The sequence below is a fragment of the Mus pahari genome, chromosome 5 (assembly GCF_900095145.1).
Source record: "Mus pahari chromosome 5, PAHARI_EIJ_v1.1, whole genome shotgun sequence".
Classification (NCBI taxonomy): Eukaryota; Metazoa; Chordata; class Mammalia; order Rodentia; family Muridae; genus Mus; species Mus pahari.
Genome location: NC_034594.1, coordinates 14,496,268 through 14,509,878, shown reverse-complemented (window position 1 = coordinate 14,509,878; position 13,611 = coordinate 14,496,268). Strand labels below are relative to the sequence as shown.

The following is a 13,611-nucleotide window of genomic DNA, read 5'->3' as shown; positions in this document are numbered from 1 at the left end:
GCTTCTGTTCAACAGGGCACCGCAGTCTACTCCCATAACTGGTTGTTCTGGTCATGATTCTTATTGCCTGCTTTTTTTGTACCATTTTTTGTTTAGTGAAACAAAGGTAGAATGGTGCAGGGGATTGAATTTTTTTTTTTTAAGACACTAAATGGGAGTGGACCTCAGTGTTAGCAAGTCATCTACTGTCTCAGCCTCGGTTTCCCTACTTGGAGCTGCTAACGGCGTGGTGGCACATACCTTTACATGCCAGCACGGGAGGCAGATACAGACTGGTTCACATGGTGAGTTCCAGGACAGCTAAGTATAAAGTAATAACTGGAATACTTTGAAAAACACGAAAGCCCAATGCAGATTTAATTTTATAACTAATTTTGACATTCCACATTCTTAGATTTTCTATGAATGGGATGATATTGGGTATAAACGGATGCATACTTTTTTTTTTTTTTAAAGATGCGTTACATGAATGCCATGTATCTTGATCCTATTCACCCCAACTCACTCCTGCTATTCTGAGCCTACCCCCTACCCCCACCCTGGCCAACATAATGGCTCTTTACAAACATTTCCTATTGTATGAGGTCATCCATTGGGCTTGGGCAGCCCACCAGTAGTCAGCCTTCAGTACCCACTGTGTGCAGGCAAAGACCAAGAAAGGTATGGGTTTACTGAGGGTTGGTTATGATCTCACCTGGGACCCTGTCTCAGCACTAAAACCAAGAGAGAACCAGGTATTCTCTCGATCGAGGCGAATGCCAGTGCACTGAGGAAACTACTTAGTCAAGGAAAACCTGTGGTGATGTTGGATGAGAAGGCCAGCTGGAGAGTCAGCTTTTCTACCAACTGTTTGACCTGAGCTTTCGGGATGTCAGTGTAGTTGGTCTGCTGGAGAGACAGCCATTCCTTTAGGGGGAAGAGCTGACTCGTGCATGGGTGAGATGGCCTTCAGAATGGTTAAGAGCAGCTGTTAGGGGACGGAAATGGAAGAAGTTAAACTGCAGAGAGGGTGAGTTATGTATGAAAATAAATGTTTTGGTTCTTATGACTCAAAGTAGTGTTTCAGTGGAGGTTTTGGAAGTAATCCAGAAATTGTTTTATACTCTGTCTGCTGCGGATGTCTAAAATAATTTAAGCTAAAAAGAAAGATCTTGGCATTGCCTTTCTGGCCTAGGGCAGCATAAATGGTGAGAGAGAATTTAGGACTATTGGAGCGAAAGCACTGGAGACAAACTGTGGTTGTGCATCGTGGCTACTGCTGCACAGGTCCCTTTAGCCAGCACCTTCCTCAGAGCAGCTGCATGTGACTGATATCTTAGTGTTGACTTAGGAAGTTTCCAGGTAGACTTGGAGAAAATGACCATTGTAAGTAAGACTGTTGTAATTGACATCTGTAGTTGTTTTATAGGAACTGTAAACCTGGTGCTCATGGTAATTTTGGTACCCCAACCACTTTTTTTTTCTTTCTATTATTACTTTTCCCTGATACAGGATCTCGTGTAGCCCATGCTGGCTTTGAACACACTATATAGCTGAGAATGATCTAGATTTTTTTTTTTTTTAATTCTCCTGCTTCCATTTTGAGTGCTAGGGTAACAGAATGAGCAATCATGCTTGGTTTATGCTGTGCCGAGGCTCAAACCTGGACTTTATTCATGGTAGATAAGCAGGTAAGCAGCTTACCAGTTCATACATTCCAAGCCTTTACCTTATTGAGACAGGGTCCACTGTATAGCCCAGGCTAACCTTAGATCTGCAGTGGTTGTTCTGCTTCAGCCTCCTGAGTGTGGGAATCACTGGCGTGAGTCACTGTGCCTAGTCCTGCATACTCTTTTCCCTGTCTTTTCTTCCTGGCTTGCTCTCTCCCCATCCTCCTTGTCTCTGTTAGAGGTATCACAGTGGCACTCAGGGTTGAGAAGTGACTCCTTTATCACAGTTTTACATGTTCAAAGATAGTTAGAAATTCCTCCTTAAATCCCAAAGTTGTATAAACTGAACATACACACGTGTTTCCTGTTCTAAGAGGGTCTGTCATTAGAACAATTATAGAAAGATACTAACAATTTTGCTCAAAAGACATGACAGATAGGATCTTATTTAACAGGTTTGGTGGTACTGGCTTCCTTAGTGGTATACAGAACAGAATGGGGTATATCTGCATGTTTGTTTTTGATGTTTTTTATATAAAGCAGATAATCTGTGTACTTTGTATTTGTGAACAACTGGAGTGTGAGGGAGATGGCTTTGTAAAAAGAGGGTTTCTTGGTTTCAGAATTATTGCTGGGGATCGTGAATATATATTGTACTGCATTGTGTTTATCTCCTGCTTTATCTGTATTTGATATAAAATTCTTGAGAAAACTTGCTGCCTTTCAAACTATTTCTTTGGGATGAAGCTTAAATCATAAATTGGGCAAAAAGGGGCTTCTTGTCCCCAGAACTTTGGGGTTACAACTCGACCTTGGAGCTTGAGAATGGTAGTGAGGAAGGCTTTGAATTGTTGATGCTTTTATTTCAGGGAATCTTCCCAAGGTCCTGTGTCAGCTGGCTAATACAGACAAGTGACAAATCAGAAGGATGTACCAGAGCAGCCTCTACCCAACTCATGAGAAGAGGGGGGGGGGGGGGCTACTACTAGAGAGCTGTACCGTGAGAGAGAACAGGAGGGAAAGAGGCAGTTTACTGGGACAGTGGTACAGAGACAGGTTGAAGAAAAAAGAGAACAAGCTAGACACTGGTAAAGAGAGAAGGAGCCAGAAGATTAGAACATAGTGTCAGGGTTAGTTTGTGGCAAAGCAGAGCAATTCAGGAGAGGCTGAGAGAAGTCAGATTGAATCAGCCTGAAAGAGGCATTTTGAGCCAGAACAGCCGAGTTGAAATCAGAAAGAACAAGAAAGGATGAGCTTATTCAGAAGTAAGTGTCAGGGCTGAGAACACTCTGAGCCTAGGTAAGATTGTATGGAGGGTAGAAGATTCTAGGACTAGGCCTGGATTAGCAGACAGAGGCAGTAAGCCTCAGAGACGACAATTACTTCACGTGAATAAAATGCTTTTACACTGGAGCTAGCAGTTGGAGACTTAACAAGGAGATCATAATGGGAACCAGTCTCTTTAAAAACAAAACACATACTAGGAAGACACATTTAAGTAAACAAAAATTATACTGATTGATGTTGGCCAAATAGGTTTTGCTTTAAAATGACAGTGGTACTTGGTCTCAAAACTGAAAATATTTTCTCAAGGTGAGCCAGTAAGCCAGACTTCTATCTGTAAGTCGCTTATCTTAATTCTTAGTTTTTTCACATACCTCCTGTGTCGCCCAGGTTGGTGTCTAAGGCATGATCTTAGGTAAGCTTGTCACCACTTCTCAGGTAGCTGGGACTACAGGCATGTGCACCTACACCTAGACTCTCTACGCTTCTGTTGAACGTGGAAGTTGCAGTCCAACCATTTTACCTCAAACAACAAAAAGATTAAGAGCTTTAACATATTCTGCCTTATCTACTCTTGATCATTAGTAGGTTTGGTACCAATTCTAATCATGTACTGCTTGTAGAAAAATAAGGAAATAGGGAAGGAAGGGACTCACTAAACAACTACTACTTTCCTAGATTTTACCCTCTGTGGTTCTTTTCACATATATGTATGTGATAGCAAAGATTAAAATGTAATGTAGCATGACTACTGATCTGTAGGGGTTGTGTCAGTTCATTGGCTAGTCTACTTAATGATTGTGCTTTATTGCACAGTTTACATACATAGCAGGTCACAATTTCTAGCAGTGTTGCAGGTTCTGATACTTTCCAGGAATCCTTATGCATTAGATTGGATAAGCCTTTTGATGAAATTTTTGTCAGAGTGGTAGAATTTTCATTGGAGGTAATTATCAATGAGTCTCTTGCCATCAGAATTCAAAATTTAAGTTTATAGTCTGAACTGGCTTCTGGTGGAAAGGTTATTGATCTGCAACAAAAAAGAAAAGGATAGTGTGGGTAGTTTGTTACAAAGCTTAAAGTTTTAATGTGCATATCATAAAAGAGTCCTCTTTTTTTGCTCCCCAAGTTATACCCCATTTGTAGATTTGCAGAGCTACATCGAAGGATAAATTTTTTGTTGTTTTGGTGCTATCAAGTGAACCCCAGAGATGTACGCTTGCTAATTGATCACACTCCACTTCTTTTAGTTTTTTTGTTTTTTGTTTTGTTTTTTTGGTTTTTTTTTTTTTTTTTTTGGTTTTTTTTTTTTTTTTTTTGGTTTTTCAAGACAGGGTTTCTCTGTATAGCCCTGGCTGTCCTGGTACTCACTTTGTAGACCAGGCTNGCCTCAAANTCAGAAANCCNCCTGCCTCTGCCTCCCAAGTGCTGGGATTAAAGGCGTGTGCCACCACCGCCCAGCTTAGTTTTTTTCAAGATAGGGTTTCTCTGTGTAGCCTTGAGTGTCCTGAAACTCGCTCTGTAGACCAGGCTTCCCTCAAACTCAGAGATCTGCCTGCCTCAGCCCCCTGAGTGCTGGGCACATACTACTACTGCCTGGCTCTACCATGGGCTCTTAATGTAGTAGCCTGTACTGGTCTCAGACTCACAGTGTAGGTAAAACTGGTCTTGGATTCTAGGTCTTCCTGCCTTTTTCTCTGAAGTGCTAGGATTACAGGTGGTGACTAGGTTAAAAGTTATCCTGGCATCTGTCTCTGCTTAATCTTCATGGACAAAAATAAGAATAGTCAGGTTTAACTAATGTCCTATATTTGATTGCCATTTCTAGGAAACCCAGAATACTTTGTACATGTTTAATCAAGTTTAAAAGAGAAAAGCCCGGTATGGTGGCTCAGACCTGAAGTTCCAGCACTTGGCAAGTGGAGGCAGATGAATCAGGAATTTAGAGTCATCCTTGACTACATAGGGAATTTGAGGTCAGCCTAGCCTATACTATAGGAGACCCTCTTAGAAGCAACAGCACGTAAGAAAGTCTAAGAATTTCAAAGCAGCTAAACGTGTCTACCTTTTAACCTCTTGGCTTTGCACTTGTTGGTCTCTGTTAGTTCTATGGAGTTCTCGATATGAAAGAAAGAGAGTGGTCAAAAATACAGATAAGCCTGTTTCTCAGGAGGCTGAAGTAGAAAGATTGAGGATTTGAGGCCAGCTTGGGCAACATAGTGAGTGTGTGTCTCAAAATGAGTAAAGAAAGAGGGTGTGGATGTTGCTTAGGTGGTGGAGCACTTGCCTAGCATATGGGGCCTTCATTTAATCCCTAGTACTAGGCGAGGGAGTGTATTGTTGCTTACCTACCTGCTTACAGACTCCTCACAGAACCTCCCCTCAGGGTTTCCTGGGTTACTCCCACCACTCCACAGAGCCCTCTCATTTGTTGTCCACATGGACGCTTCAGTACACAGAAGTTAGTCCAAAGTGACCATGGTGAGTATTTCAAGATGGATGGTCCTGGATGTGCTCTAGCTGCTAATGTTTCAAACAGAACTAAAAATTATTATTACATGGATTCAGAGCTAGTTTAGTGTGGCCTTAGTAAGCTGATGGCAAACCAAGCCTCAGTGTATGTTAAGTTCCAAGCATTGTATTCTGTGTCTGTGGCTTTATTAAATCACAGTAGCATTTGGGCAAACATTTCCAGTCCTAAGAATTGTGGCCCATTTACCTTTGGTTTATAGGAGACATTTAAGAACTTGCATCTGTTCTGAACTGTACTCTTCTGCTCCTACCCCTTACTACTATACATTTTTTTTCTGAGGTTGGGCTCCACTACTTTTCTCATTGCCATAACAAAGCAACTTAAAGAAAAGGCTTGTTTGGCTCACAAGTTGAACGCACAGTCCGTTGTGGCAAGAACATGAAACAGCTGTCACAGTGCTAGCAGGAAGGGCTGGAAACACAGTTGTAGACGTGTGCAGGGGTGTGTTTCCGTGAGCATTCCAAATCCATTCAAGACGACTGAACAGTAAAGTACTTCAGTTAATAAGCTAATGCAGCTTTCTTTCCCCAGCGGTCTGATCATTTAGAATTTGTATCTGTGTTCCTCCGTTCCTTGTGCTGCAGTACAGAATAGGATTCCCTGTGGTTTCTTGGTCAGCTTTCTTTTTTCTTTTTTTAAGATTTATTTATTTATTATATGTAAGTACACTGTAGCTGTCTTCAGACACTCCAGAAGAGGGTGTCAGATCTTGTTATGGATGGTTATGAGCCACCATGTGGTTGCTGGGATTTGAACTCCAGACCTTTGGAAGAGCAGTCGGGTGCTCTTACCCACTGAGCCATCTCACCAGCCCCTTGGTCAGCTTTCTAACCAGTGTTTTCCAGTGTCAGTGTGTTCTCCTGGAAGCACAGAAGAATATAATCCAATGAGGTCTAGTGGCCATTCCTCACTGTGTACCCCAAGAAATGGGGTTTATTTAGCCTTCTTGAGAGAATGGTAGCACCACCCATGCCTGGCTTTAGTCAGCAGCTTGCCCTACTTTGTTTTGTGATTCTGGATGGTAAGTGCTTTACCATTGTGCCCTACTTGCAGTATTAGCTCTTTTGACTTAAACGGAAGATTTGTGGGTCTTCCATTTACTACTACTACTACTACTACTGCCACTACTACTAATGCCATGAAACTATTAAACCTGCCTCATTTATTTTTCCTGAGTTAAAGAGAAAATACTTAAAATACATTTCATTTCCAAATTGCTAACTTCAAAATTTGCAGAGGTTCAAAGTTACAGTGTGTTCTTGCTCTATTTACTAAGGTTTTCCCCAAGTTTCCAGCGGTGTCTCTCAAATCTACCCTCAGTATTGGGAGACAGTTCCTATTTGTTTATTACTAAGAAGAAAATAAGACCCAGTGAGTGGCAAAGAATAAAAAGGAAAGCAGGAGAGGAAGAAATTGGGAAGGAAGGAAGGGTCAGAGGAGGGGTTAAGAGGCAGACTGGGGTGACTGTGGTCCCAAGGGTGTTCTGCATCTGTAGGGAAGGGTTTTAAAACAAGTTGGCATGCAGTTGAGACGTCTGAAGTCAACCTGACTTCTGGGTTAGCAAATCTCCCCCCACCCAACCCCCCGCTTTGTTACCTCCCTCTTTCCTCCCACCTTCATCAGCCTCTGGGGATTGAACCGAGGGCCTTGTGCGTGCTAGGTAAGCCTCTATCACTGAGCTAATCCCTGGCCCTTAGCAAGTAATGTGTCCATGCTTTGCATTTAATTTGTGTGTCTCTATTTAAGGGAAAATTTTTTATAAACAACATATAACTGGATCTTGCTTTCCATTTTTTTAAAAATTACATGTGTGTGCGTGTGCGTGTTTATATATGTGAGCTTGGTACCAAGAACATTTCAATTTTTTTTTTTCACAGTATATGGACAGTGAATCTTTTTCTTTTTCAAGACAGGGTTTCTCTGTGTAGCCCTGGCTGTCCTGGAACTCACTTTGCAGACCAGGCTGGCCTCGAACTCAGAAATCCGCCTGCTTCTGCCTCCCGGGATTAAAGGCGTGTGCCACCACTGTTCCCATTTGTGGTTTAACTGAGTGGCGTGTGCGTGTGCGTGTGCGTGTGCGTGTGTGTGTGTGTGTGTGTGTGTGTGTTGGTTTTATGTGTATGGATAGTTTACCTGCATGTGTGTCTGTATGCCACTAGCATTCTTGATGCCCTTGGAGGTAAGAGAGGGCATCAGATGCCGTGGAACGAATTATGGCTGTGAAGCTGGGAACCAAACCAGGAAGAGCAGCCAGTGCTCTCACCTACTGTGCAGTATCTCCAGCCCCTTAACTGTTTTATTTGATTCTGTTTTCCTCTTCTGTTATCATGTCAATTACAAAATATTACAGTAAAATACAAAATATACTCTGCAGACAAAGTCAACATCCCCCCCACCCCAACCCCACACACATCAAGATTTTTAGAACTCTAACAAATAAATGATTCTTGACTGCAGTAATTGCTTGGTAAGTGAATGTTTATTGGCTGTGTGCTAATTTTGTATTAAATGGAATGAAAATTGTTCTGTTTTGTTTGTACTATAGGAGAATTTTAAACGCAAAGACTATATAGATCATCAGAAGGATAAAGTTGCTTTAACTTTGGCTCGCCTGGCCCGCCATGTTGAAGTGGAAAAACAACAGAAAGAAGAGAAGAACAAGGCATTTAGGGTATGTGTGTGTTTTAATCAAGATTTATTAATGTATAGAATTATTTATAATAAAGATGTAAAGATATTTCTAAAAAAGAGAGAAGCTTAAATAGAATTTTGAGGAATTCTCGTGAGTAATTATTCTACTTAAGCGCATTTTTGGTGTTTGTGAGTTTCTGGTGTTTTATAGTTTGTATGTACATGTGCGTGCCTATGGAGGAGAGAGGCCACCCTTGGACCATCCTCCTTTGGTTTTGAATCAAGGTCTATTTTGGCCAGGCTGGCTGTGTCATGTGCTCAGGGCTGGCTTGGATGTGTGGGCCCTAGGGATCAGGCTCTGCTCAGGTCCCATGCTCTGGGCTCATGATTCCCTCACCGAGTCATCCCGCCAGCCCCCAATACTGCTGTTATTAAAGAAGATTGTATCTAATGATTATTTAGTAAGAAACTGGTGTGGTTTGTGAAGTTGAGATATTTGCTTTGTGTTATGAAAGCTCACATTAGTACGTTAGTGCTTTAGAATTTCTGTATGATAGATACTTTAAAAATTTAGTGTGTACATGTCAGCATTTTTGAGGATTCTTTATGGCTGTATTTTGGAACAATATTTTATAAATGATGTTCAGATTAAAATCTTGGTCATTTTTTTCTCTCTTCATTTAACTCTTTGTCTTCATTAGGGTGCAGCAAAACACTGTGACCAAAAGGAGGTTGGAGAAGAAAGGGTTTATTCAACTTACATTTCATTTTGCTGTTCAGCATCTAAGGAAGTCAGGGCAGGAACCTGGAGGCAGGAGCTGCCGCAGAGCCCATGGGGGATGCTGCTGACCGGCTTGCTCAGCCTGCTTTTCTATAGAGCCCAGGACCACCAGCCCTGGGATGGCCACACCAAAAATGGGATGGCCCCTTCCCCATCAATCACTACTTAAGAAAATAGCTACAGCTGGATCTTTTGGAGGGAGACATTCTCTCTATTGAGGTTCCCTCCTGTCTGATGGCTCTAGCTTGTTTCAGGTTGACATAAACCTATCCTGAACACCCTTTCTTATGAAAAATCGTATTAAATGGCTAAATAAGTCCTGAAAAATATACATTCACTGGCTCTCTTTAATTATCATACCCAATACAATGTAAATGCTGAACAATAGTTATGACATTATATTGTTTAGAGAATAAGAAGAAAGTTAATACATGCCAGCACAGAAGCAGAGTTTTCAGAAATTTTTGATAAATAGTTGGTCACATATACATATTAAATGTGTTTAGGAAGAACTAAATACGTACCCACCTTTTCAGGAGTCACAATATACTTATTCGTACATGGATTTTCGCAAATTAATCTTTTTTGTGTTTAAAGTTGTGTTGGGTTGGGCAGTGGTGGCACACGCCTTTAATCCTAGCACTTGGGAGGCAGAGGCAGGCGGATTTCTGAGTTGGAGGCCAGCCTGGTCTACAGAGTGAGTTCTAGGAAGTGCTACACAGAGAAACCCTGTCTCAAAAAACCAAAAAGAAAGTTGTGTTGGATGCTGCTATGCTTGTTTACATACTGTATGTGGCTGCTCTGATGCCACAGCTGCAGGGTGAGAGGTAGTAGTGGGGACTGCACACAGCGCAAGCCAAAAGCTCTGTCCACAGTGTAGGTGGTGACAGACGCTGTGTGCTGCCACGTAGTCAATGCTACTGAAGGCCTAATATTAGCATTCACTAAACAAATATTCACTGAGCCCTTTTTTTTTTTTTATAAATCTGTTTAAAATTTTTGAAAATACCTAAAAATGTAAAGATATAAATAATCCTCTGGTTTCATTCCTGTATCGCCTAAATAATGTTTGGTTAGTTTTTTATCATTTTCGATATAATTTGAGATGACTCCTTCATTTGGTCTTAATGCTTAACACCATTGGTGACTTCCGAATATATGCTCTAGCATCAAATTACCTCCCTGTTGTTGGAGAGTATGTAGCAACTTCCAGCAAATAGCTGAAGGCTCAAGATCTTTGTATAGTATATAAAACTTTATTCTGATGTATGTATAATCTTTGGTACAAATATCTAGATGTGACGCTCTTGGGATAGAGTATTCATTTTCTCATCACTGCTACATCAAGATCTTTTTACCCAAAAAACAGTAGTTATCTTAAATCAACTGAATTCTTTTCTTGTCTTTAGGAAAAAATAGATTTTCAGCACGCTCATGGTTTACAAGAATTGGAATTTATTCAAGGACATTCAGAAACAGAAGCTGCAAGACAGTGTGTGGACCAATGGCTAAAAATGTCAGGTATTCATTAGAGATCACAGTTCAGTTCCCGAGCTTCTTGGGAGCCTTAAGGTAGAAAGTATGTGGACTTGATTCTGTTGCTATTGACATAGATGGACAGATGGACAGATGGACACTCATGTGCAAGCATTGAGGTTTTGATCCCTAGAGCTCACATCAACAATGCATGTGTTTGTCATACTGTTGCTGTAGAGACAGGGACAGCAGAGGCCCCAAGGCTCACTGGCCCCCCAGCCGAGTCACTCAGGAAGCTCAGGCAGGGGAGAGAGGTGTACAGTCCCCAAGAGATGACACTTAAAGGACGCGCACACATTTAGTTTTAGTCACTAATACCACTGTTTTCCAGTGCCCCGCTTTGCTGTTAACTTCTTTGGCCCCTGAGCTCTTTAGATCCTTATTAGAAGTTAGTTTAACCAGTTGAAGAGTTTAGGTTAAATAAGCATTCAATAAGAATTCAAGGGAAAGAGCTTTTCCAATTTATGTGACCAAGGGAGCTTGGTTGTGAGTCTAAGCTTGTGCCCCCTGGTTGTACTGGGACCACCGTCTCCTTGATGCTTTGCTCCTTACAATTGTTGTGGTATTCTGATGATCAGTCCAGTGCACCGCCCTCTGAAATAGTAAACTAGGAATTCTATTATGATGTAGGACTCAGAACAAATGCAGTTAATTCTGGAACAAAAAGATCATTGCAACGTGGAGGCAGGATGTGGAGGTCTGAGAAGCCAATTTTGTGTCCAATAATGCACTGTAACAAGGAATTTGACAATGGGCACCTTCTGTTGGGACATTTGAAAAGGTAAGCAGAGCATTCTGGACTCAAAGGTGAAAGGTTAGTCATCTAGGCACCGAGAGCCAATCCAGGGTCTCATCAAGTGTGAGCAGTCTTTAGTGATTTTGTTAATCAAAATGTGGTAAACCTTTACCAGCATGGTTTCACTTAATACTTGAAACTCAGTTTGTTTTGTACTATTTTGATGTGTTTTTTGTAATTTATATTTAGGTTTTCTAGAAAATTGGGTAAGATGTTAGGTTTTTCAGCATTATAGTGCAGTTGGAGTAGTTGTGCAGAAATCTAGCGTATAAATATACATTGCAGGAGACAGAGCATTTGTCTATCCGACATAATCTAACATGCCTTCTGAAACAACCACTATAATAAGTCAGTCTTTACAGTGAAGTGCTCTGCTGGGGCTCATTTTACTGATTTTCTGAGCTTCTTTCTAGTAGGTCACGGGAAAGCAGAGGGTCTTGTAACCAACCGCCTTTTCAGATAGCCGGAAGATGGGGCTTCTAGCTAGTTTCCTTCACAGATGTCTCAAGGAGACATACAATGCTTCGTGTGCTTGCGTGTTCATGGGATCAGCTTCACAAGCAAGGGCAACAGGGTCCTGTCCTGGGAAGTAGATCTGACTGACGGCACTTCTCTCCTCGGATAGGTTTGATCACTCCCCATGTGATCCCACAATTACGTTACATGCACCTCTGGCCAATTCGTTTGCATGTGCAGTGTGCTATGAACACTTCGTTACTCAACAGCAGTACAAAGACCATCTTCTCTCCAGGGTAAGAGCATGCTCTGGGAATAGATGTTCTTTCTGGAGAACCATGGAGCTCATGTAGATTTTTTTTTTTTTTCATGTTGCTCTTAATCTTGCAGTCACTAATGATGTACATAAAGATAAAAATTAATTATTGAAAATGAAATGACTTGGGGTGCGTGTTACTTTGGACACTTAAGCTTAAATAGCTAAACTCCAGCAGTCGTAGATATTACCATTAAACTCCTCTGTGGTGTTGATATTTGGAATAATCTTACTCAACATGCTCATGATTTCAGTCACATGATGGAGATTGCATCTTATTCTATTAAAAATTATTTTAATTCAGTGTGCTTGTGCACACACATGTGTGTGTGCATGCATGTACTCACAGAATTCAGAAAAAAGGTATCGGATCCCCTAGAGCCAGAGCTCCAGGTGCTTGTGAACTGTGCAGTGTAGGTGCTGAGAATGGACTTGGGTCCTCGCAACAACAGTGTTCTCTCTTGCCCATGAAGCCCGTTCTACAGCCCTCTCATTCAATTGGTTCTCCCTTTTCTACTTGCCATGGCTTCCAGGGATCAAACTCAAACTGTATCACCGTCCCTTGTATGGCGTATTATTTTATTTGTAACAGAAACATGATAAAATGAAGTTTTCTGGTTTAACTTACTGTACATTCTACATCCTATTCCTTCTCTCAAGCTTTAGTCATTCCCTGCAGATCTTCCACTTTTGTAGTAGATACAGTATAATAACATTTTATGTAGAATTCTACTTTGACTATAGTGATCAAATCCTTTAACAAAGGATTTAACAAAGTTTTTACTTTGGATCTGCATATAACCTGGCATTGAACTAAAAATGTTTTGTTTACTTAAAGTTCTTAAAATAGAAAAAAAATTTTTTTAGAGTTTCTTTTTTTTTTTTTTTTTTTCCAGTTTTTCGAGACAGGGTCTCTCTGTATAGCCTTGGTTGTCCTGGAACTCACTTTATAGACCAGGCTGGCCTTGAACTCAGAAATTTGCCTGCCTCTTCCTCCCAAGTGCTGGGATTAAAGGTGTGCATTACCACTGCCCAGCTTAAAATTTCTTAAATTAGGAGAAATTTGTAATTTGTTTTATTGTTCTTATCATGTAATTCAGAATGTCCTCCTAGATTTTTCTCCTGTGGCATTAATCAAGTTAAAACATGATCAAGGGGGTATGAGGAGTAATGAAGAGTATAGGTACAAGGCTAGCTGTAAATCTCTGATTTGTCGCTTCTAGGGATAATTTGTCGTAGGACAGATAACACGCTCAGAATCTCAGTGTGCCTTTAACGTGTTTTCAGTATAAATGTCAATTTCCTGTCCTTTCTCTTGGGTCTTGTAAGCACTGTACAGTTGCTAAGTTCCTGGTCTTACTGGTAGCACCTTTAAGACACAGTATACATTTAAGATTATTACCGTAAGAATGGTCATTAGCAAACTAAATTTATAGCAAGCACACATACCCATTCATACAAGTGTGCAAATTTTAATTTTAGGGTAGAGGAGGCTCTACCACGTTTGGAAACTTAGATGCTACAGAAAATAAGTAGCCAGGCATAGTAGTGCATACCTGTGTGCTCTAATCAGTCTTGTGTACTGTGGTCGCATTTATATGTCAATACTATACTTGACTGTATCAGAAA

General features: G+C 41.0%; 1 protein-coding gene across 1 annotated transcript in view; it reads left to right on the top strand.

Annotated features, from left to right (window-relative positions):
• Znf451 (zinc finger protein 451) overlaps positions 1-13,611 on the top strand; it is a 54,371-nt gene that overhangs the window by 21,587 nt on the left and 19,173 nt on the right. The window contains exons 4-7 of the mRNA XM_021197250.1: positions 8,012-8,137; positions 10,288-10,399; positions 11,045-11,195; positions 11,836-11,962. Of these exons, the coding sequence (XP_021052909.1) occupies positions 8,012-8,137; positions 10,288-10,399; positions 11,045-11,195; positions 11,836-11,962 (516 nt within the window). The remainder of the gene's footprint in view (positions 1-8,011; positions 8,138-10,287; positions 10,400-11,044; positions 11,196-11,835; positions 11,963-13,611) is intronic.